General features: G+C 50.5%; 1 protein-coding gene and 1 long non-coding RNA gene across 12 annotated transcripts in view; one reads left to right on the forward strand and one right to left on the reverse strand.

Moving 5' to 3' along the window:
- Positions 1-3,947: 3,947 nt before the first annotated feature.
- On the reverse strand, positions 3,948-5,233 carry LOC123567998 (uncharacterized). The gene is made up of 2 exons (XR_006691208.3): positions 4,903-5,233; positions 3,948-4,813 (listed from the first exon to the last, which is right to left on the reverse strand). It is a non-coding gene; the product is annotated as an uncharacterized lncRNA (long non-coding RNA).
- A 110-nt stretch (positions 5,234-5,343) lies between these two features.
- Positions 5,344-24,822, forward strand: part of MLPH (melanophilin) — a 64,839-nt gene continuing 45,360 nt past the window's right edge. For all 11 annotated transcript variants that reach the window (XR_282987.5, XR_012421619.1, XR_012421620.1 and 8 more), the window contains exons 1-2: positions 5,344-5,522; positions 11,514-11,647. Coding sequence is in view for 7 of the 11 variants with exons in the window: in XM_005574731.4 (XP_005574788.3) it covers positions 11,538-11,647 (110 nt within the window). In the remaining 4 variants the exon portion in view is untranslated. The remainder of the gene's footprint in view (positions 5,523-11,513; positions 11,648-24,822) is intronic.

The following is a 24,822-nucleotide window of genomic DNA, read 5'->3' on the forward strand; positions in this document are numbered from 1 at the left end:
ACGCATCCTAGGAGAGAAAACAAAGGGTGATCTCAGACCAACACAAGAAAGAGAAGGAGGCTGAGCTGAGCTGGGGGTCACCGTCTCAAAACATAGTAAGGGCCAATGAATCGTAACAGCAAGAGGAGAATGATGGGCCCCAAGCCAGCAGAGATCCCTGGGAGGACAATTCAACCCTCCCTCTCCCAGCTCTGCATTCCGTTGTCCCATCAAGTCATTTCCCAAGGGACCCTGCTCTTCCAGGGAAGTGCTATGAGGCCACCTGGATGGTGGAGGGCAGAGCTAGCTCTGTTTGCAAAATGCCCTCCAGTCAAAGTTAAGATGAAGGGCAACATCAAAATATGATATTATGGTTATTGAACAATATTTAATCAACATGTATTTGTTGAGAGCCTACTATGCACCAAACACCACGGAAGGCAGCAGGACATCAGAGTGACCATCGCAGTCCCTGTCATCCCAGAGCCCAGAGCAGGGGAGCAACAGACGCTAACCAGATAATCACACGAGCACGGGAGATAAACTATGGGCCTGGTCTGCAAGAACACGCAGGAACCACAGGGAAGCTGACAGTGGGCAGGGCTGTGGGGCCAGGACCCGATTTCTGAGGGACGGACAGTTGAGTGGTGATCCAAACAGGGAGCAGGACTTGGACAGATGAAGGGAGGTTGGATGGCGGGGTCATTCAGAAAAGAGCTGGAGCCCAGAAAACAAGCAGAGGCAGCCAGGGTGGGCCTGTGCAAGTAGACCAATGTGAGCCCAGGGAGCTGTGTGTGTGCTCAGCTGCTTGGAGGGCAGTCACATGAGCCTGTGTGCTGACGAACTGGCAGGAGCAGAGTCAGGTGACAGCTCTTTAAAGGCCTAGGGCACTGTTGCATAACCCATGATCCCCCACCCAGCTGAACAACGGCAAAGCCAGAATGCTTCCAAAAATGGGTTCCCCCCTCAATTTTCCAGGTTTATTGGAAGAAAAAAAAAGGATTCAGTGTCTGATGAAAACATATTTTCTTGTAATTTACAAGTAGTTGACTGGACATGGCTAAGATTTGGGGCAATATTTTGCATGTGTTCTGTTTCCTGGATGGTTATCTCAAAAATCCAGACACCCTTGTTAGCCCAATGCCATACTGGCCTAGATGGTTCAGACAGAGAGACTGACGGGGATGGGTTTTAACTACTGCCTGCCAGAGAGCTGGAGCAACCAGGAGAGTTAGTGGATGGGAACTGCGGGCCTTTTCAGCACTAATCCTGGACTCTGCCATTGCAAAGGAAGCTGGCACGTCCAGACTCTGTGAGGCTCCTTGGTGAGCCAGAAACCTTCTCTCCCCTAAGGTCCCCTATCCATGTGCAAAGCGGAGACTAAGCCCAAGGCCACCCCTCAGTGGGACTTGCCTGACCAGTTGTCCTTGGAACTGGGGGACGTCCAGGCAGTGAAATTAAAGAGTGTTTCTCTGAAGCCCATCTTCCGTGGTGAGCTTCCTGCTGGCATGGCCAAGCGAACCATCCTTTCCTCCCTCTCATGCCAGCCACTAAGTCCCAGCAAAGGCTGAGTCTCCAGAGGGCTACTATTAAGACAAGGAAGTAGGAAGGGGGCTCTCTGCTGCCCTCTGGTGTCCACCCACCAACCCAAACTTTAGCAGCGTGGCTTGTGAGGCTCAGGGCTGAAGAGTTCGGCTGCCCCTGACTCATTGTGTGATCTTGGGTAAACACCATCTGACTCTCTGGGCATCAGTTTCCTCCTTTAGAAGGTAAACAAGGAAGGGTAGGTCTCAGGGCAGGGTAAAACGTCACGGAGGTAGAGAGTACCAACAACAGGCACCCTGGGGAGCCCTGAGAAGAAGCTGGGGAGGCAGGAATACAAAGACATAAAATCTATTCTCTGCTACCATTTGACATTGTTTATGAAATTTTGTTCTTTATTTATTTAATTTTTTTTGAGACAGAGTCTCACTCTGTCACCCAGCCTGGAGTGCAGTGGCACCATCTCGGTTCACTGCAACCTCTGGCTCCAGGGCTCAAGCGATTCTCCTGCCTCAGGAGTAGCTGGGACTACAGGCACGCACCACCACACCCGGCTAATTTTTGTAATTTTAGTAAAGACGGGGTTTCACCATGTTGGCCAGGCTGGTCTCGAACTCCTGACCTCAAGTGATCTGCCCGCCTCTGGCCCAAAGTGCCAGGATTACAGGCATGGCCACATCACCCAGCCTTATGAAATTTTAAATGTGTATACCCCTCCTCCAAAAATAGACATTAATTACAGAGGGGAAGGGAGTAACCTGCCCGTGGAGAAGGCTGGAAGACAGCACCTTAGTCCGGAGATCACAGCAGCAGTAAGGAGACATACTGTATCCATGCACCAGCTGACAGGACACAGGGAGAGGACCCCGCCTCACTTCTGCAAGATTCTCCCAACCATGCAAAACCTGCGTATAATCATGGGAAAGAGCAGACCAACCCAAATTTAGAGACAGTCTAAAAAATAAGTGGCTTAATATTTAGATAGCAAAGCCATGAAAGTCAAAGACAGAGGAACCGATCCGATTTGAAGGAGACTTAGAAATGACAACTAAACACAACATGAGATTCTGAACTGGATCCTTTTGCAACAAAAAATTACAGAGACAACTGGCAACATTTGAAAGGACTCCAATGATTAGATGATAGCAACGTATCATTTACAGATGTTGATGGTTGGATTGCAGTTTAATAGAAGGTTGTCCTTGTTTGTATGAAATACACTAAACCTTCATGTCAGAAATTCATCACAAATGGCTAGGGGAAGGGAGGGTTCTTCGTGTTATAATTGAAACTTTCTGTAATTTGAGGATTGTTTAACCATTTTAAATATTTATAATTCTAGGGCCAGGTGCGGTAGCTCACGCCTGTAATCCCAGCACTTTGGGAGGCCGAGGAGGGTGGATCACGAGGTCAAGAGAGCGAGACCATCCCGGCCAACGTGGTGAAACCCTGTCTCTACTAAAAATACAAAAATTAGCTGGGCGTGGTGGCATGCGTCTGTATTTCCAGCTACTGGGGAGGCTGAGGCAGGAGAATTGCTCAAACCCAGGAGGCGGAGGTTGCAGTAAGCCGAGATCAAGCCACTACACTCCAGCCTGGCAACAGAGCAAGCTTCTGTCTCAAGCAAAAAAAAAAAAAAGCTTATAATTCTAGAATTTTCTCTTAAAATTGTGTACATCCTTTGACTCAGAAAATCCAAATCTGTAGGCTTTTAGTCTACAGATATATCAGTATGTATGTACAATGATATTTATGTGTCATCCTATGTATGATAGGTGTCAATAAGAATTATGTAGAATGATATATTTATGGCAGAATCATTTAAATAGCAAAAAATCAAAAATTAACTGTCCATCAATAGAAGACTGATAAGTAATTATGGTAACTCACACAATGGATATTCTACAACCAAAAAAGGATGAAGTGGCTCGACAGAAATAGTAATTAGTATTTACCAAGCACTCACCACGTGGTGTCTCACCCAAGCTGCGGGGATATTGATCCACAACACCCTTATGTGTAACTCCCATTACTATTCCCGTCATGGAGAAGAGAGAAAAAAAGTCGGCCAAAGATTCAGTAACAGGTCCAAGATGACACAGCTTGTGGGCCACACTCCTAGCTAGAATTCCGACTCTTGCAGTTGGTTTGAGCCCACATGCTTCACCACAGACACACACACACACACACAATTCAGAAAGAATACACAAGACACCATTAATAATGATTGCTTTCAGGTCGTAGAGGTTGGTAGTGGAATAAGAGAGAAATTGGCTTTTCATTTTATATTCCTTATATTCTTTACTATATACCTTATATATCAGCATGTGTCAGTTGTATATTTTTTAAAACCACTAGTTCAAATGCATAAGCACTAAAGTATTAAAAACTTAAAAAGAAAAATTCTGCCCTTAAGGAACTTAAGTCCCCACATCAACTCTTAAGGGATTTATTAATCTTACAGGCAACAGTAAGGCATATGGCAAGGAGGTAAGGAAATGAAAAACACAAACACCAGATCATATGGGATGTGGAAACGCTGGCGTCAGTGTAAGCTTCACCCCATTCCAGGGTTCACACTCAACAATTGATGGTGTTTGGTGACAGCACCTGTCCCAAGGCAGCCCAGGGACCTGAAATACCCTGATTCACCTACAGTGTTCCCCAGGGCTCAGCAGGCAACAACATTCTTTTTTATTCTTTTGCAGCCTTTTGAAAGCTGTTTACAAATAATCTAATGTGATATCACAACAATCCTGTAAGGTTTCGTTTCCTCTTCTGTTAAATGGAGATAGTAGTATCTGTTCACCTGATGGCTTTATTCCTATCATTTTGCAGATACGGAAACTGAATTGCAAAAGCAGTTCCTGAAGAAGGGAATGTAAGTTTTTAATGACAAGGGAGAGGGAGGAGGAGGGAGAGAAAGTTCTGAAGCGCTCAGTCCTGGAGGATGAGGGAGGAGGGCAATTCCCTAATGTCCACTGGAACTCGGAAGGACAGGCAGGCGTGGCGGACTGGAGATGGCGGCTCGCCTTGGGACCCTCTGAGTTCGCGGGCCCCACTGAGCACCCAAAGGCCGGCCCTAGAGTCCAGGAGGAGAGCGCAGCCGCACGGAGCTCCCAGGCATCCCCCGCAGCGCGTCCTCGGTCCTGGCACCGCCGTGCCGCGCGTCCTGGCTTCCACATCTGCCCCATTTGCCCACGGATCTTGACTTTTTCTTGGCGGGCAAGGCCTCGGTCTCCACCCCGCAGCGGGGTTGCCCGCGGCTGCGGGACCCTCCTGGTCCTGATGCCTGGCAGAATCGAAGGGGTAAGGGCACGCGCTCTGCAGCAGAAAGCCCTGGGCTTAAAGTCCCACTTATTATTTGGCGTTGCCACTTACTGGTCGGTGGCTTTGGTAGGGCGCGTTTCTAAGCCTCAGTTTCCCCATCTGTAAAGCCGAAGTAAATAGCGCTCTCCTGGCAGAGTTAGAAATTTCGACGATGTGCCGCGCGTTCTAGAGCGTGCTCAGCAAGCGGGTCCACCGTGCCCAAGGCAGGACCGCGGCGCAATGTCACCCACGCAAAGTCGCCGCAACTCACGGGAATCGCAGCTGTGTGCTGAACCTTCCCCACTCCGCCGCCCTCTTTCTCCCCAAACTGACCTGGGGGCGAGTATCCGGGGCTCTCCCCCACACTGGCGCTTCCCGCGCGGGCGCCCCAGGTGAACGTCCCGCCCTCGGCCTGGCAGGGCATCCAGAAGTGTCCGCGCTCCCGGAGCTGGGCGGAGCGGGGCGCAGCCCACGTGGTTCGGGCAGGAGGCGCCGGGACCTGGCCAGCTGCCCGCCTGCCCCGAGATCCAGGCGCGAGCCAGCCGCTCTGCGCCCCGCGCCCTGCTTGCCCCCATTATCCAGCCTTGCCCAGGCGCCCTGACCTGACGCCCTGGCCTGACGCCCTGCTTCGTCACCCTCCTTTCTCTCCCAGGTGCTGGACCAGGGACTGAGCGTCCCCCGGAGAGGGTCCGGTGAGTGCCCCGAGAAGAGGGAACAGCGGGGCTATGGTGGCACCCAGGACTGAGGGCTTAGGCTTTGGGGAGTGCGCGGTGTCGCGTGCAGACCCACTGGTATGAAACCGCCCCCAGCCGCCAGCCTCCCTGCCTTGGTCCAGGCTGGTGAGGACAGCGTGTTCCCAGCCACCCAGCCTTAGTCCCCAGGCTTCACCTGGATTCTTTGAGCAGACTGGTCTGGGTGCGGGCACGGGTGGGAGTGGGGTGGTGGGGTATCCCCATTTTGGGCAAAACGGTTGGTTTTAATCGGAAGCTCCATTGCCTCCATTGCGAGTCTGCCATGCAGACTGGGCCAAGGCTGCTGATGCCACGCAGGCTGGCCCCAGGAGAAAGGCTTCCTCCCTGCCCGGGAGCTGGTCTTGCGGTGAGGAAAAGGCCGGATGATCTTGGCATGGGAGGAGGCACCCGGCTTCCTTTGGGTATCTAAAAGGCTGTTTTATTGGAATCACCTTTTGTTTGCAGACAGACTCCCTGGGCCCGCCAGGGAGTTGTGGGAAGTAGAGATATGGGAAGGGTCTGTGAGCTGTGAGCACCTGTGGGCTTCGTCCCGGCCCTGGCCCCAGGTCCCTACAGGAACTGAATCTCACTTGTAAATCCCCGAAGATTCCACAGGCTTTAACACCGCGTCCCACTGACATTAACTGGCACTGAAAACTCCACCTCACTTCCACGCAGAGCTTGGGTTGGGGCCTTTACAGGCCCTGTTTTTAGGTGGTGTGACTGGTATCTTGTTCACATATTTCTTTCTGAGGGAGTGAAATGACAGTCGGGGGAGAGCAAGGCTCCCCACAGGTGCAAAGGCCAGCATTGCTGGGGGCTGTGAAGTCTCAGGAAAAGGCTCCTGGACTAGCCGACCACGCTGCTGACATTGATGCCTCGGGTTCAGCTGGCCTGCATCTGTCCTTAGAAACCCATCCCTCCACCTGCTCACTGTTGGGACTCAGCTGACGTCAGCAAGGTCTCAGCCTTCCTGGGCCAAGCCCCCTCCCCGCCCAGGGCCGTGCTCCTCAGTATCTAAGTACCAGGCATGGGTCACTGTGCTCCTGGCCCTCACTCAGGCTCAGAGAACAGCAGCAGGTGCCTCAGAGGATTGACTGAGGACACATTTAGAGAACATGGGGGGGTGCCAGGCACACACATGGGGAGTCAGTGGGTCTTGCTGAATATGGCATGAGTGACTTGGAGAAAATTAAAACCAGCTGAATGTGTACCCAGTGAGGGGCTGGAGGTGGCGGAAGTGTCCCAGAGCCCTGTGGGCTAATGGGAAAAGTGAATTTGGTGCCTTTCAACCGCAGTGTAACAACGGCTCAAGTGAGCCCCAGTCTCAGCGGTTGGGGCAGCCTTCTAGGGCCAACCATCTTGTTCTTTTCCAAAGCAACCTCTGGAGGAACAGCCCTTGCCCCTACTCCTCCCCACTATCCTGACGCCATCACTCCCCCTCCCAATTTCAACATCCTGGCATCATCCAGGGCTGGAGAGGGCCAGAGAGGTCCTGGAGCTCAGCCATTGTCCATGGTACAGATGGAGAAACTAAGACCCTGAGAGAAGTGGCATCTGTCCCAGGCGGCCGGGCTGGCTGTGCCTGAACTGGGATGGGAACCCAGCTCCCACCTCTCAGCCCCATCCTCCCTCTGCAGCCTCACCTGGAACCCATCCTCCCTCTGCAGCCTCACCTGGGACCCATCCTCCTTCTGCAGCCTCACCTGGGACCCATCCTCCTTCTGCAGCCTCACCTGGGACCCATCCTTGCTGTAGAGACTAGCACTGAGGCTTTAGGAGCAAATGCAGAACTCATGTCCATTTATCAGTGGGGTTTACCACCAACTCCCCAGAGAACCGGGAGAGCAGAGGAGATGGCAGCTTGGTAGGCAGGTGGCTGAGGGGCAGAACAGCCTCCCAGTGCTGTTGCTGCTGGAGCCATTCCAGACCCTTGTGGCTACAGCACATATGTGCCTGGTTCACCTGTAGGGAAGGGAGTGGCCCTTCTGGGTGGAAATGTGCTCATTTAGCCACTGATGAGAGCTGGGGGTCAGTGCCTACTGATGGGCCCCGCCTACAGAAATAACCACACAGGCCAACCTGGACAGCAGCATTCGGGAAATGGCCACAAAGGATTAAGGCAGAAGGCACCACAGTTGTCATCTCTGCTACCTCCCCTTTATCAGCAAGAATAACACCCACGACACGCCTTGGCTGAGTCAGAGAGAGCATTCCTGCTGTCGTTAGCTTGCCAGTTTGTTTGCTCAGGCAAGTGATCACCCACAATCACCATTGTTCCAAGGCTCTCTGAGCAGCCAGCTGAAGAGCTACTTAAGCCAATTCCTCATGCAGGAGGAGCCCCCACCCTGATTTCCCTTCAATTTGGCCAAAAAATGAATTCAACTCTTTAATGGATAAAGGTGACACACCACTGGAATTCAGCGGTCTGGGCCTGGGATATCCATCTTATAAAACCAGCTCCACTCTCTCCTCCCTGCCTGTTAATCCCTGTGTCCCCTCCCTCTGCCCCACTATGGCTATTAAACCACTGGGGAAGGCTGGCTGTCTCCAGTGGTTAAAATATGATTGAATCTGAGCAGTGGAACAGGCACTAAAGGGAAGTGTTTTGTTCAGGAACCTCGTGAGCAGGCGTTATCTACACAGAAATGGAACAAGGAACAGATAGAGCAGGGTGGCATCTGCCCTTGCCCAACACACGCACTCTGGGAGCCCCCACCCCCACCTCACCCAGCTAGGGCAGGCACAGAGCAACCCTGCACTCCTCATGGGTCTAGCATGTTCTCTACCCTCACCTCCCTGAGCCCATGGAGGTCGAGGCTACAGTGAGCCATGATTGCACTACCACACTCCAGCCTGGGCAACAGACTGGGACCTCATCTCAAAAAACAAGAAACAAAACCAAGATTTGAAAGGGGATAGAAAGAGGGAGGGACAGGTATCCAGGCAGCCTCTAGGACATTAGTTGTGATGCACTGTGATCTTTTTATCCATTCACTTACTGGTCACTGACTGCTCTAAGAAGGTTGCAAGATAAGAAAAGCAGGTTTTTCCTTTTGTTTTGCTTTTCTTCCTCACATATCAAGATTTAAGTTTCTCAAACTGAGGCCTGGAATTTTGGCTTCTGCGTTAGGAGAAGAGAGGGAATGATAATGCCTCAGCTGATGGTCACACTGTCCATCCATTCTGAAAATAGAACGTCGGTGAATGCTCTTCTTATGATCCCTTTTTTTCAGAACTCATGAAAAATAAAAGTGAATGAACTCCAGTCATGCATCAAATAATAACTTTTTGTTCCAATTCTTTAGAAACCAGAAAGTGTGTGCTCTGCGGGAGCATCAAAAATGAGTTCCGTGGTAAGGATTTCTTGACCAGAATCTAAATCTGACTGTAAAGGAACAGAGTTTGAATGTTCCCAGGACATTTGGGCAATCTCTTCCTATATTGCAAACACTCCTCTTTACATTTGAGAATGGAAATGTTGAGGTGTGGGTGTAAAAAAAAAAAAATTATCCTTCCCCATTTTTATGGCATAAGCCAGGGACTATTTTCGCTGACTTCCATGAGAGCTCTGTAGACATTTTTATTTTAAATGATATTTGCCCAGAAAATGTAACTTTTCATAATTAACCTCTTGCGCAATGAAATCGAAGTACGTCTCCAGCACAGGGGAAGTTTTGTTAGTATTTTTGTGCTAAACACTTCCAAATGGTCAGCAGCACTGATGGGAGATGCTTCCCAGAATTCAGAAGCAAAATTGAGTCTTTTTGGTGGTTTTGAGACTTCCTCCTGAAAGCACACAAATTGGACCGTTTCTCTGATGTTCCTGAGAAAATAGGTTCAAGTCCTCAAGGAAAACTTGTTGAAATCACGAGGTGGTTTTTAAACTTTCAGTTACTCACAACAGAACTCCCAGTCATCCAAACAAAATATTCCCCAAAGCCTCAGTGCCCAGAGCAGAGCTGGTCTGTCTATAGCTGCAGCATCTAAGGGCTGAGGGCTTCCCTGGCACAGCCTGCTGCACACCAGGGAGCTTCAGGCACAGAAAAGCAACTGCCATGTGCTGGGAACAGATAGAGTTGCTATTCTCGTGGAACTTAACAATAACTAATGGGACATCACCAACTGTTAAGGGGTATAAAGAAATGTTAAAGGGATGGGGACAGGTGAAGGAGTAAAAACCACAGGATGGTCAGGGAAGTCCTCTGTGGGGAGCATGCACAGTTTTGCAGTGTCCCAGTGTGCATGCATTGGTGGTGAGGTTCTCCCTGGTACAATTGTGCCTCCAATTTTATACCCAGCAGTAATGTCCACATCAACATGAGCTGTGAGGCCTGTATGATATTGCCATATGAAAAGCCAACAAGAAGATCTGTCATTCTCTCCTCAGCCACCATCACTGCATCACTCCCCTGCCTCACACCCATCACCCACCCGATAGGATGTACAGGTTAAAGTCCTCTGTGACTCGCCCACAACCCAAGTGAATGAGTCTCCCTTAGAGCTTTGCTACTCAGAGGGGTCTGAGGACAGCAGCATGAGCCAATTCATGTACTCGAGCTGCCTGGGGATCTTGTTCAAAGGCAGATCCTGAATGAGTAGGTCTGGGGTGGGGCCTGAGTCTACACTTCTAACAACTTCCCAGGGGATGCTGCCAGTCCACGAACAACATTTTGAGTAGCAAGCCAGATTCTAAGGTTCCACTTATCTTGGCTTTTGGCATTTGGATTTTCCCTCTTCTGTCCTTTAGACATTGATTGGGATCAGGTCTGATGAACTTCAAAAAGGGCGGAAGATCATCTGAGGTTTGACTTCTTGGTCATCAGGTTACCTATAAACACCGCATTGCACAGTGCATTGAGTGAGGCTGCTGCTCTGCTGAGCCGCTGAGTCACACCAGATTCTCAGACAGGCACCATGACTCCTACCTGGAATCCCAGTTCTTTGGGAGGCCAAGGCAGAAGGATTGCTTGAGCCCAGGAGTTCAAGACCAGTCTGGGCTGCATAGTGAGGACCTGTCTCTAAAAGAAAAAAAAAAAATTAAGTAAAATTTTTTAAAAATTTAATTAGATTTGCTGAGGGTGAGGCCTGGCCACTAGTCGTGTTAGGTAATCCTAATACACACCAGGCTTGAGAATCCCTGCTGGGCAGCCCCATAGCCAACCTCTCGAGTAAATAAAGCTCAGCATCCACTGCTCATCCTGCCCAGATGTTTTGTTCTCCCAAGTTGCATGGCTTTTGCCTCTCCCTGGAAATGATGTGGCCATTCCCAGCACAAGCACATCGCCCTCACAGGCATCAGGCTCATATGACCTCCCGCTGGAGCCACCCCCCACCATACACATGGCAAACCTGAACAGTCCCCCACGCCCAGAGGATAGTGAAACCTTCCAAGTGCTGTGGAGTCTCCCAACTTTTCCACCCAGTGGGTCAGTCATCCAGGCATTCCTGCCCACATGGAGCCTGCAACATCACTCTAGGAGGTCTGGGAGATGCACAGGAAACTCTGAGCTGACTGAATTTGCTGTGAAGTTTCCTCTTTTCTGTGCTGTTCCCGCTCCCAAGAAACTTAAGGCGAGAAGCCTCAGGAACCCTTCCAGGGTTTTCTGTTGCAAAGCTCAACCCTAGGCCAGGGAGAGGAGCCATGCCCCTGGATGGGGAGATCACTGACATTTATCCCACAGTGGAAAGAGAATGAGGGACCTGTAGCTGATTGTGTTTGGGAGAGTAGGAAGAAGATCCCTTTTAAAATTCGAATGTGGGAATTTTGCATAGATTCGCTTAAATTCATTAATCTACACAAGTTTCCAGACAAGCATTAGAAAGCCATTTAACCCAAGTACAGACATGTCCCGAGAAGTCAGCAGCGTTCTGTGTCTTCTCTTACTTTGTGACTTGGTTGGCATCGGTAGGCTTCTGGGACTGATGACTTGTGATCCTCTGAAATTCCAGGTGTGACCCCAACAAGAAGCAGAAATGGGGAAGAAACTGGATCTTTCCAAGCTCACTGATGAAGAGGCCCAGCACATCTTGGAAGTTGTTCAACGAGATTTTGACCTCCGAAGGAAAGAAGAGGAACGACTAGAGTGAGTGTGCCGTGCTGAGCCCACAGAGCCCGGGGTCCCTGATCTCCCCCCAGGACCATAATCTGGGTGCTGTCTGGGTGGGTAGATGGCCACGTGCAGGGTGAAGAGTGATGGATAGGAAGCCGGGTCTGGGACACAGCTCTTCTTTCTGGCCTTGTTTTTCTCAGTGAGGGGATCTGACTTGCCAAACTACATTCACTTGTTCTCTGAATAGTTTTATTTCAACTTGACCCAGCTTCCAGGGTGATATCTCCTAAGCCAGGTGATACTTAGGCCACATCTTTGAAGAATAGAGCAAAAAGTGATACATGGGGGGAGTCTCCATGCCATTCTGAAACACCCTGATGTTGGAATCAAGTCTTTAGGATGGAAGCTGCCCTTCTCCCTTTCTTTTCAGCAGTGCCAGGCAGCATCCCAACCTCACCATGGGAGATCCCAGCACGGTTTTGTACCACTCTGCCCAGTGACTGTGCTAAAACCCACCCATCCTTGTTCACTCCTCCTCCACTGTGCATCTTTCTCCCCTCTCTATCATCTGGGCTCCCTTATCCTTTCTTGATGTCTTTAGTGGATTGGGTCACCCTATGAGAAGGAAGCAATATGAGGGAAGTAGTTAAGCAAAAGCTGAGAGGATGCTCCCAGTGGAGGGCGGAGGGCAGAGAGCAGAGGGCAGAGGGCAGAGGGTGGAGGGCAGAGGGCAGATTGTGGAGGGCAGAGGCCAGAGAGTGGAGGGCAGAGGGCCCCACTGAAGATGGCAGGAGGGAGCCTGGTGTGCCCCAGGGAGAGCATAGGCTGGCGAGGCTGGAGTGGAGTGAATGAGGGGGCCAGGAAGAGAGGTGGTTGGGGGGCATGGGATCTGGTGCCAGTCACAGGAATCCTGTAGAGCTTCACAGGGCCTCAGCCTTCCCCTGAGTCACCACAGACCTTCGAGCAGAGCAACAGCAAGTCCTGGTTTCCGTTTCACAGCAGTGGGCTGTGAAGTGACCAGATGCACTTTGCAGGCAGAGCCAGCAAGCTTGTCCAGAGATCAGATAGGGGGTCTCCAAGGTGAGGGGCTCAAGGGCAACTTCAAGGTTGTGGCCAGAGCAACCTCGAGGACAGGGTTGAGGTCAGCTCTGCTGGGGAGGCCACAGATGGAGAGGTTTGGGAAAAATGTTTCAGGCATGTTGAAGTGACATCATGCAGGTATGTTGAGCGGGCGTTGGACACATTCACTAGTCCAGAGCTCAGAGGAGATGCTGTTATGAGAGCTTCCGAAAGGTGAAGCTTCATGTGGTGAAACAGATGAATGGTGTTTGTATTCATTTCTGGGACTGCTGCATATGTGACTTGTACAGTACAGATGTAGTGGTTTAAAACACACAGTTCTCCTGCAGTTCTGCAGGTCAGAAGTCCTAAAATCAAGGTGTCCTCAGAGCTACATTCCAGCTGGAGGCTTGAGGGAGGACCCACCTCTGGGCCTTTTCCAGGTTCTAGATGCTTCCTGGATTCCTTGGCTGCTGACCCCTCCTCCACCTCCAAGGCCATCAGCACAACATCTAACAATGTCTCGCTCTCCCACTGCCTCTCTCTCACCCTCACCCTGTCTCACCTGTGCCTCCATGCTCACATCTCTCTCTGTCTGACTTTCTTGCCTTCCTCTTTCCCCTGTGAGGAGAGATATGGTTACATTTAGGGACTGCCCGCATCATCCAGGACCCTCTTCCCATCTCAGGATCTTTAATATCATTCCATCAATAAAGTCTCTTTTGCTATGTGAGGTGACGTTTTCACAGGTTCTTGGGACTAGAACATGAACGCCTTGGGGCGGGGCGGGGCGGGGCAGCATTGTTCAGCTGACTGCAGCATTTAAAGCTGGAAGGGAATTCGGATAGGGACCAGCCCCGGGGACTTCAGCTCCAGCATGTTGAGGAGATAAAGTGCCAAGAAAGGAGACAGAAGGAGCAGCAGAAGCGGGACTTTGGGTCCCCAGGCTGAATAGGGTCCACAACAAACCGTTAGGTGAAGCAGAACAGTTCACAAGAGCAGCACATGGAGAAGGGGGCATCCATTTGGTGGGGAGGGGCCGGGGTCAGAGCCGTGCGATCCCCCACTCTCCCTCACCCTGGACCACTGATCACCCCTGGATTTCATCACAGCGCAGGTTTCACTGCTGGCCTTTGGGGAGGGCCCATCCTGCTGGCCCTGGTACAGCCAGTACCAGCCTAGTGGCCATGGCCAGCACCAACCAACTTCTCAAAGCCTGAGCAGAGGCTGCCCACCAGCATGCAGCTGACCCCAGGGCTGCCGCCCTGTCCCCTCTACGTAGCTGACCCCAGGGCTGCCACCCTGTCCCCTCTGCGCTGGCAGGAAAATGCGGTCTCACGGGCCCTGTCTCACCCCTCCTCTCTTGAGTCTCAGATCCCCCATCTCCACATTCTGAAGTCCCTCACCCTCTCCTTCCCATTCTCTCTAAGTAAACTCAGATGTTTTCTCACTGTTTTAAGTAGGGCAAGTCTCGCTGCCTCAGCCTTGGCGTTCAGGTTGTGCCAAGGGCAGAACATCATTCTCATTAGTAGAGCCCCCTTCCTGGTGGATCCTTCCCAGGTGCATCCTGCCCTGTCTCCAGGGCAGCCCTGGCTATTGTCAGCCCTTAGTTCAAATGGCAACTTGTAACTTCTCATTGCCTGCGTGTAGGCAAATGCAGAGAAATGAAAAGGGGAGGGAGAACCATGTTTTCCAAGGAGCAGAGGGAGGGAGCCAGGGGGGCCTGGGGTCCCAGGCAGGCACTGTCTTCCAGGGAACTGTTGAGTGGTCTGCCCTGCTCCAGTCCAGGCTTATCTGAAGTGGGTTTAGCAGAAACTCCCACATGTTTCCTGTCTGTGGCTCACCCACTTCTGACACCCATCTTTCCTTATTTCATGTTCTTTTCATCATTTCACATTGCAAAGAAGGGACGCACCCAGGTCACCTTGCATAACTCTTGGAACGGACGCACCCGGGTCACCTCTCAGTGCTCTTAGGAACGGACGCACCTGGGTCACCTCTCAGTGCTCTTAGGAAGGGACTTTTGTAAGCACATGGGTTCTGCTGACCCTGCCTGGGGGGCCGCTGGTGGCCAGTTGGCTGCAGCTGGGGTCACATTGTTCATTCTGTACCTGAGGCCGTTTGCCCAGAATGAGCCAGTGGGGGGCCGTGTCATGGGCCCACTCTGCTGTGTCTTCTCAGCCTGTTATGTGATTAGGGGGTGGGCTTGTTACATCCCCAAATGCCTTCCGATGGGAAGGGGCCACATGAGCGTAGAGTACCGTGTTGAAAGTGTCCATGTGCAGAGAGGCAGTGCTATGGAAAGCCTGTGTCAAGGTCGTGTTAGGTCGAGAATACTGAAGCCCCAAGTGGCCTTGCTATGATGGTTCTTACTATGAGAATACATTTCAGCGGGTGACACATTTGGGAGGCAAAGAATCGTATAAACCAGAGGTCCCCAGCCCTTTTGCCACCAGAGACCGGTTTCATAGAAGACAATTTTTCCGCAGATGTGGGGATCGGCGGGGGAGGAGTCTGGGGCAGGGTTGGGGATGGTTTCGGGATGAAGCTGTTCTGCCTCGTTCTCATTCTCATAAGGAGCACACAGACTAGATCCCTCGCAGGCACAGTTCACAATAGAGAACTACAGGAGCTCCATGAGAATCTAAGCTGCCACTGACCTGGCAGGAGGCGGAGCTCAGACGGGAAATGCTCTGTTACCCGCCACTCACCTCCTGCCATGCAATCTGGCTCCTCACAGGCCAGGGACCCCTACTGGGCCACGGCCGGGGCTTGGGGACCCCTGATGTAAACAGCGTGGAGGTAAAGGTAGTTAAGAGGTTTTTGAGTTTCTTATTGTTTCATTTGTGCTTGTCTTTTGTTGACTGCCCTATTGGTTAAATATGTCACTAAAAGGAGATCTGCCTCAACCTATGAGAGGCCTTTTCACAGGTGCCTCATGAGCCCGAAGGAGTGGCAGGGCCCTGGCGTGTGGGCACGCGTCATGTGCTGGTGCCGTGAGCACCGCAAGGTCAAAACACACCTTGCAGTGTGCTCTGCTCAAACCAAGCAGTGTGGAGCCTCAGCGAGGCTACAGAGCAAACAAGCATAGAATAAAGGCTCTAGTTCTTAGCACCAAAATTGGTTCTGCAGAGGAGCTGCCGAAAATACCAGAAATCCACAATGAAACGGAAGATAACTTTTCCAATAATGAACCTCCTTCTTCCCCGTCTTTCATCATTGTTAATCTGTGCGTTTAATCAATTTCACCATGAACAGTCATCTGTGTGCTCCCACCACGGAATCCCGTTCTCTGTAGCGTCTCTCTGGGTGACATCCTCAGGGTCCTCATGTCTGTTCCCGGTCACCGAGTCTTAAATATCTGAATCAGCAAGAGGCTGGATGAAGAAACTGGTGCCCAAGGGACCACTCAGTGGGTGGCGGTAACACATGTAGCAATTTGGGAACCTTCCAGCAGTTTCCAGTGTGTCTCATATACTCTGAGGGGGATGACCGTGGGCGAGGCCCAGCCCGAGGAAACCCAAGGCCACTGATAGGATAGAGGAGAGAACAGGGGTGGGGGAATTGTGAAACCAAGAAACACACCCAGTCATTGCTTGGAAAGAGCTTCACTGCCCCAAATATGCATCAGGGGAACACCATGTGCAGACTCAAGGCCAGCACCGCAGACACAAGTTTGCCAGGGGGGTTGATTTGCTTAAGAGCCAATTCACTTAATGCACCAGTTATCAAACCAAAGAAAATGCATTTCTTTTAACATTCTTACAATTAGCAGATGTGTGTCAGATGGATTCCTGCTCAGTATTTCTCCCCAGATGTGAGCATCAATCGCATTGAAGGATGCTGGGCAGGGTCTGGAGGTGATGCCTGCACCTTTTCCCACACTGTCAGAACAACACAACTTTGATTTCTCCTCTGTCAAAGCAGGGACAAACAAGCTGGTCCAGATCCCTGATATGCTGGAGGAAGGAGGGCACATGACCTTGAGACCCCCATGACCAGAGTACTGTCCTCAAGCCACGGAAGCTCCTGCTCCCTTGGCCAGGCCTGCCCCTCCCTCCATGCTGTGCTGTGGACCTTCAGAGATGCACACCCCTGACAAGGCTCTCCTTGCTGGCCCTTAGGAGGGATCGGTGAGAAGCAAGGGGAAGCCAGCACGTCTTGATCTAGCCCAGGCAGTTATACTCTCTCCCTGAAGTCGCCTGTGCCACTAGGGATTTGGGAATGGGCTGTTTGCTATGTAGAGTGGGAGGGCGGTTCCTGCCTCCCACAAGGACACAGTGCTGTGCACCATGGAATCAAAAACTGGAAGATGCACAAAATTAGGATGTTAGCACCATTGGCATCAGACAAGCATTATAGGATAGATTTGACTTAACATCTACATCCTGTCCCAGGAGCTGCCCAATCAGCAGCCCCTTCTCAGCCTTTGTCCCTCCCAACTCTGCCCTCTCGACCCTCTGTTTGTCCTGGGTGTTCCTTTCCCCACACTCTCTTGACCTTTCTCTGTGGTTAGTTTGAAGCTTCCTCTTTTTCCTGCTGGCCCATTATTGGAATAAATTGCCAATGACAGATCTTCTTAGAGGGTTTGGATCCATATGTTTTCATGGACGGATCTTTCAAATGGTCAAAGAACAAATAAATCCTGTGTGATTTAAACTGCTTCATACCAGAGTGTTCACTAGCCTCGCCCTGATACCTCATATTGATGAAGATAAAGAAAAAAAAAAAATACAGCCCAGTTAAATCATCATATAAATAGACCTAAGGCTGCACTGTCCAGGACAGAAGCTGCTAGCCACTCGTGGCTATTAAAATTAATTATAATTAAATAAAATAAAATTATAATTAAATAAAATTTAGCTCTTCAGTCTTATCAGTCACATTGCAGGTTTTTGATGGCCACACGTGGGTAGTGGCCACCATATCCGATCTTTGCAGAGGCCAATTTGGAATAAGGGAGCAAAAGTCTTAAAAGTATGCTCACCCATTGAGCCAACAGGTCCTCTGCTGAAAGTCATCATAAGGAGAGAATCAGACAAGGGTTACAGGAGAGAAGAATTAGAAAGACCCTAATGTCCAAATGTTCAGGCTTTGGTTAAATACCAAATTTAACAACGGATTTAAGAATGGGTTGCTCAGTACCCAGTAAAAATAATGCTATAGAAATAAATTGACATTAATAGTTCACAAGACATTGTCCAGTAGAAAAAGCAAGTTGTGAACATGTAATTTTATCCCATTTTACTTTTGTTTTGTTTTGTTTTTTGAGACAAGGTCTTGCTCTGTTACCCAGGTTGGAGTACAATGGCATGATCATGGCTCACTGCAGCCGCGACGTCCCGGGCTCAAGCAATTCTCCCACCTCAGTCTCCCGAGTGGCTGAGACTACAGGCGTGCACCACTACACCTAGCTAATTTTTTAAATTTTTTGTAGAGATAGGGTCTCTCTATGTTGTCCAGGCTTGTCTTGAACTCCTGGGCTCAAGTGATCCTCCCACTCTGACCTCCCAAAGTGCTGGGATTACAGATGTGAGCCCCTACACTTAGCCACATTTTATTTTTTAAAAAATACATAGAAAAATCCAATAATAGCAGCAGAAGCTCAGCACTCATTGAGCCCTCTCTGGAAGTGGCTCTACGTCGTGTGTTGGAGTCTAGCCCCTTCTCTGTCTCCTTTGCTGGAACCTCTTGGACTCCTTCAATACTCCCTTTTGCAGGGTCAAGGGCCCTGGCCCAACGCTCTTCTCTGCTCTGTGTCACTCACTTCTCCAGTGACCTTGTCCAACCCCAAGGTTTTAAATGAGTTCCAGACCAGCACTGCCTGATGGAACTTTCTGCAGTGATGGAAATGTTCGTATCTGCAAGCCCCATGTGGCAGCCACCAGCCATCCAAGGCTATGGAACACTAGAAGTGTGGCTAATGCAACCAGAGAACCAAAGTTTTAATTGTGTTCAATTTTAATTAATTTAAACGTAAATGGCTGCATGTGCCCTAGCAGCTAGGGGCTACTATAGCGACTAGACAACACATCTAAACAATGAGTCCCAAGTTTACACCCACATCAGAGATGTGTCCTCTGAACTCTGACTTTTGTAGACAAAGGCCTGCAAGACACTGCAGCCAGAGTGTCCCACTGGCATCTCTGTCCCAGCATATCTAGAACAGAAGTTGTGATTTCTCCTCCACCTCCAAGCACCCCATCCCCATCTTGGACGCAGGCTGGTTGCCAAAGTGAAGTTCCCAGGACTCGTGGCTGTCTCTGCTCCTTCCCTCTCACCCCACACCCCACACTTAGCCAGCCCCATGGCTCAACCAATACAGCCACTGCTCACCACTCTTAATGCCGGCCTCAGGTCACGCCACACTGTCTTCCTTGTGGACATCACAGGAATCCACCCCCCACACACACACTCACTCTTCTCTTCCTCCACCCTCACTGTCTTGTTGTCCATTCTCCCCACGTCCCCCAGACTCATGCCTTAAAAATGTAGATCAAGTCATCACAACCCCCACAGAGCTTCCGTCACATTTATGATGAAATTCACCCTCCTCACTCCTGCTCACCGTGGGACCTCACTCCCTCCTCCATTTCCTCCTTAGCCCTTCTCCAGTACCCAGTGAGTCATTTCCTTGTTAGTGTCTTATCCCTGCGGGCATCTAAGTCCCATGAGGGCTCTATTGCATTGGCTGCTGTGTCACCAGCCCCCAGCACCATACTGACCATGACCGACTCCACAGCTCTCTGGGTTCATGTTGGATCATGACCTCTTTCAGCTTCATCTCTGTTGTCTCCTTTAACCCTGAGACACCCCTGTGGTGTGGTTACTTTTACTGTCACCATGCACAGGTGAGAAACTGAGGCTGAGGCAGGTTACCCAGCTGTGATGAATATCTGGTAAATGTTTACTTTTAGCATTTACAGGTTTGCCTGCAGTGAGTGATAGCTTGCTGTGTTTTGGTGTATTGTATTATTGTTCCTCTCATCTCCTTTTTCCCTCATAAATATATATTACATCTAAAATAATTCACTCTAGGCCAGGCAGTGGCTCACATCTGTAATCCCAGCACTTTGAGAGGCCGAGGAGGGTGGATTACCTGAGGTCAGGAGTTCGAAGCCAGCCTGGCCAACATAGTGAAACCATGTCTCTACCAAAAAAAAAATACAAAAAATTAGCCAGGCATGGTGGCAGGCACCTATAATTCCAGCTACTCAGGAGGCCAAGGCACAAGAATCTCTTAAACCCGGGAGGCGGAGGTTGCAGTGAGCTGAGATTGTGCCACTGCACTCCAGCCTGGGCAACAGAGCAAGACTCCGTTTCAAAAAAATAAATAAATAAAAAATAAAAATAGGCCAGGCGCAGTGGCTGATGCCTGTAATCCCAGCACTTTGGGAGACAAAGGTGAGTGGATCACCTGAGGTCAGGAGTTTGAGACCAGCCTGGCCAACATGGTGAAACCCCATCTCTACTAAAAATACAAAAATTAGCCAGGCGTGGTGGCACTTGCCTGTAATCCCAGCTACTCAGGAGGCTGAGGCAGGAAAATTGCTTGAACCTGGGAGGCGGAAGTTGCAGTAAGCTGAGATCGTACCACTGCACTCCTCAAAAAAAAAAAAAAGTAATAATAATATTAATAAATATATAAAATAATTAGCTCTAATTCCTTAAATATCTGATGTGTGTTCAAACTTTTCCGCTCATCTCCCAATAAGGTCCAGACCTTACATTGCTTGCTGTATCTTTTAAGTCTTTTTGAATCTATAAGATCTCTTTTCAGCTCTCTCTTTTTTTTCTTTGAAGCTTATGTGTAGAAGAAAGCTAGCTGTTTACTTTTGTGGAATTTTTCACAGTCCAGAGTTAGCTGAGGATATCCTCGTGATGTTTGCACAAAAGTTCCATCATCCCTGTTTTCCTGTAAGCTGGTGGTGAGCTCCACAGAAGTGGTCCTCTGAGTGCTCTCGTCTTGAGTGTTTTAGATTCATTCGTGTCACTTGGGTATTAAGAAGGTTTTAAGAGTACAGAAAAGATTATCACATGTTATTATTTTTTATTGTTCTACAAATACAAAGTAGGGCCAAAGTAAACTTTCTTGAAGGGAACATAGGATAAGAGTTGTACCTTTTTAACTCCCTCTGTCCCCAGAAGAGCCCAGAACTTCTTGGGCACCCATCCCTGTCCTGGACCCAAGGGGCCTGGGGCTGTGCACAAAAGGAACAGGCCTCCACCTAGGCACCCTGGAGCTTGCATTGGTGCTGATTTGTGTCTTGCTTTGTATCATGCTTGTATCAAATTCTTCCAGTAACTGCTTTCTGCATTTGTTAGGGTAGCCCCTCAGCTGTGGTTATGGTAGAAATTAATGGATATTCCCCAAACCCAGGAAGAACTAGGAGACCATGCATAGCCAGACTTGGGTGACTCATGCCCTGGGGGAAAGGCTGAAGCCCAAACGGAACACCCTGTTTTAAAGGACACAGCCTACAAATCAAATATTAGGCCTGCCAACCTGCCCTGGAAAGGCAAATAGGTGGTGACGTGGATCTGTGATCTCTGCAAACAGAGGAGGTTCCTGAGAGAATCTGTGAAGGGTCTCCCAGTATGAGACATGGGCAAACCATGGCTTGCTTTAAAAAAAAATTTTTTTTTTGGCCAGGCTCTGTGGCTCACACCTGTAACCCTAGCACTTTGGGAGGCTGAGCCAGATGGATCACCTGAGGTCAGGAGTTCAAGACCAGCCTGGTCAGCATGGCGAAACCCCATCTCTACTAAAAATACAAAAATTAGCCAGCCATGATGGCAGGCGCCTGTCATCTCAGCTACTCAGGAGGTTGAGGCAGGAGAATCGCTTGAACCTGGGGGGCAAAGGTTGCAGTCAGCCGAGGTCACACCACTTCAGTCCAGCCTGGGCGGCAGAGCAAATTTCCATCTCAAAAATTAATTAATTAATTAATAATAAAAATAAATTTTTTTGATAATAAGGAATTTGAAATCACCCTTAACCGAACTAGTTGGAATCACTGACACAGGCAGCTCTAGAGACGAAAAAAAGAGGGGCTAAAACAGGGAATCTGCTTCCAAGGCAGGGCCTGGAAGGGAACGTTGGTCTGAGATGTTTTATGAGATTCTCTGAGGCTCTGTCTCTCAGTGCCTGCCGTTCTCACATCAACACTCACTTCCTCTTCATCGTTTTTATCGTCATCTTGGCCTTCTCCTTTAGTGAGTTTCCAGGTCCCTCGTGGTAATTCCTGACATGCGTTCCCAGGATCGGGAGCCTGGCTCCCTGGCACTGCTTCTCAGCAATGCCTGCCATCTTTCCATCCTCTGCCAGCTGTTAGCCCTGACGTGAGGTTTACTTTGGTTGCTGCACTTTCAGTCATTTGGCCCCTCAATCCCGTGACTCACTGGGTCTTTTGTGCTCCAGCCCCCAACTCAGGGTCACCCTCGGGAATCATTTTTCCATCACCTGGTGTCTGTCTTCAGGCTATTTTCTCAGGCATGGCATGCAGTGTGGATTTTGTCTTTGAGGATCTCTGTTCCACTCGGCTGGGAGTGCAATCTGAGCTCACACACTTTCCCCTGCAGGCTGTGGGGATGCTGCTACCGGTGGTAAGCAGAATCATCCCCCACAAAAAAGATGTCCACGTCCCAATCCCCAGAACCTGTGAATTCCTCAGGCTATACAACATTTTAGGCTGCCCACCTGCTGGCCTGGACCTGGGAGATGATCCCAGGTTCCCTGGGTGGGCCCAATGTCATCACAGGGGCCTTGAAAACAGAAGGGATGGCTGATTTTGAAGATGGAGAAAGGGGCCAGGAGCCCACACACCTGAAGCCCTCAAGAAGCTGACCTGCCAGAAAGCAGATTCTCCCCTGGGGGCTCCAGGAGGGGGCCACAGTCCTGCCAACACCTTGATGTTAGCTCAGTGAATCCTGAGTCAAAATTCTGCCCTCCAGAGCTGTCAGGTAATGCATTTGCATTTTTTATTGTGTTTCTTTTATTTTATTTTGTTTTTTGAAGTGGAGTTTTGCTTTTATTGCCCAGGCTGGAGGGCAGTGGCACGATCTCAGCTCACTGCAACCTCCACTTCCTGGGTTTAAGCGATTCTTCTGTCTCAGCCTCCCAAGTAGCTGGGATTACAGGTGCCCGCCACCACACCGGCCTAATTTTTTGTATTTTTAGTAGAGATGGGGATTCACCATGTTAGCCAGGTTGGTCTTGAACTCCTGACCTCAGGTGATCTACCCACCTTGGCCTCCCAAAGTGCTGGGATTACAGGTGTGTGCCACCGCACCTGGCCAGCATTTGCATTGTTTTAAGCCATGGAGTTGGTGGAGCTCTGAAACGGCAGCAGTAGGACAGGAGCCACTGCCCCACAGCCAGCCCTCAGCCTTGCAGAAGGGCCCCCTGCATGGCCTCCACCCCGTTAGAGGTCGCCGGTTTTTTCCACCATGCTGGTGGGGGTTTTGCCCACCCTGGAACCGAGTGGTCTTGTCAGTCTGCGTAGGCACCTCCTACCATCCAGTGACCCCTCTAATCTGAAGACTCAGCTCTTTCTTTGTTTCTTCTCTCTGGTTGGGAGAGTTTTCCTGTGTTGTTAAGGTGATGGCTGCCTCGGTGGCATGGTCAAAAACTCACTCATGCCCAAGCAAGCTGTGCGAAGGAAATGCAGGTCTTTTACTTCCCATCTGCTCCTGCTCGTGAGGCCCCAGCCCTTGAGAAGCGAGACAGTGCAGGCTTCAGGGCTTCCGATCTCCCACGCTGTACTCACTTACCGGGTCTCTGTTCCTGGCTCAGCTTCTCTTCCAGAGCTCCCCGCAATGCCACTTCTACTCCCTAACCCCTGCTTTTGGCCAGGCCAGAAGCTGGGCCTTGGGAGAAGGGCTCATGACCCTCCCGGTGGCCGGGTTGTTGGGGTCTGCACTCCACACACTGTCCCCACCTCCTTGCTGGTCCTGATGCAGAGTGGAGGGCAGGTCAGCTTGCAGGATGGGGCCGCTGGCTGGTATGTGAAGGGTACTGGCTGGGCACCAAGATGTGGATGGCACCCACCACTGAGACCCGGATCCCAGCCACATATCCACGTGCTGTGGCCTCTTCCACCAACCCCAAGCTTCTGCCAGTCCCCTGGCTGCTCCTCATCTCATGCAGTCCTGCTGGAGCGTGGTCTGAGGACCACGGGGATGTGGATTCCCCAACACCCCAGCACCCAATGCAGGTGGAGGCCTGCAGGACCCTTCGTGCAGTCTCCTCCCCGGCCTGTGTGCTGGACCTTGGGGACAGCCATAGTGGGAGCCTCCCCTTGCTGTGCCTGCGGGGGTGGCCACCAGCCCCGCCATCCTGGGCTCTCTCCAGTATTCCTGCATGTTGCCACTACACCCCTGTCTGGATTCCACCCCAAGAGGGGCAGAGCAGGGCACGGGTCTGACCCCTTCACGCTGCTTGGCTCGCCTCGCCTGTCCAGACCCCGTCATAGAAGCGGCCTTTCCTTCCTCTTCTCATCCTGGAAGCGTTTTTCTTCCCTTGTATGCGCCCTTTCCTCAGAGGCTGCTGGGCCTCCCTTGAGGACAGGAGTCTCCCCTCGGCTCTGTTCTGCCCCACCAGTCACAGCTCTGGCTGCATGTCCCAGGGCCCCCCGGAGGTGGGACTGCAGAGGACAGTAGTGTGGGTCCCCTGCCCTGAGGACAAGGACAGTACTTCCCTTCCACCCCACGCATCCCCGTCTCCAGGGCTCTGTCTCAGCCAGAGGCTCACTTTCTCTGCCTTTGCCATCACCTCCCCACTCTCTCCCATCGCTTAGTCCCTTTTCTCCGCATTCTGGGAGGGGGAGCAAACTTGACTTCGAAATCAGCGGTTCTCAAACCTTTGGGCCTCAGGACCCCTTCACATTTCCTAAATTAGTGAGAACCCCAAAGAGTTTTATTCACATGAATCATATCTATTAATATTTACCACATCAGAAATTAAAACTGGGAGTTAAAAATATTTATTTATTCACTCATTTAAAATAACTGTAAACCCCCTATATGTTAACATAAATATAGTTTTTACAAAAAATGAGATTTTCCCAAAATAAGAGTGTGAATCAGGTCAGTGGTGTTGTTCTGTTTTTGCAAATCTCTTTAATGTCTGTGTAGCAGGACAAGCTGCA

Source organism: Macaca fascicularis, chromosome 12, assembly GCF_037993035.2.
Source record: "Macaca fascicularis isolate 582-1 chromosome 12, T2T-MFA8v1.1".
Classification (NCBI taxonomy): Eukaryota; Metazoa; Chordata; class Mammalia; order Primates; family Cercopithecidae; genus Macaca; species Macaca fascicularis.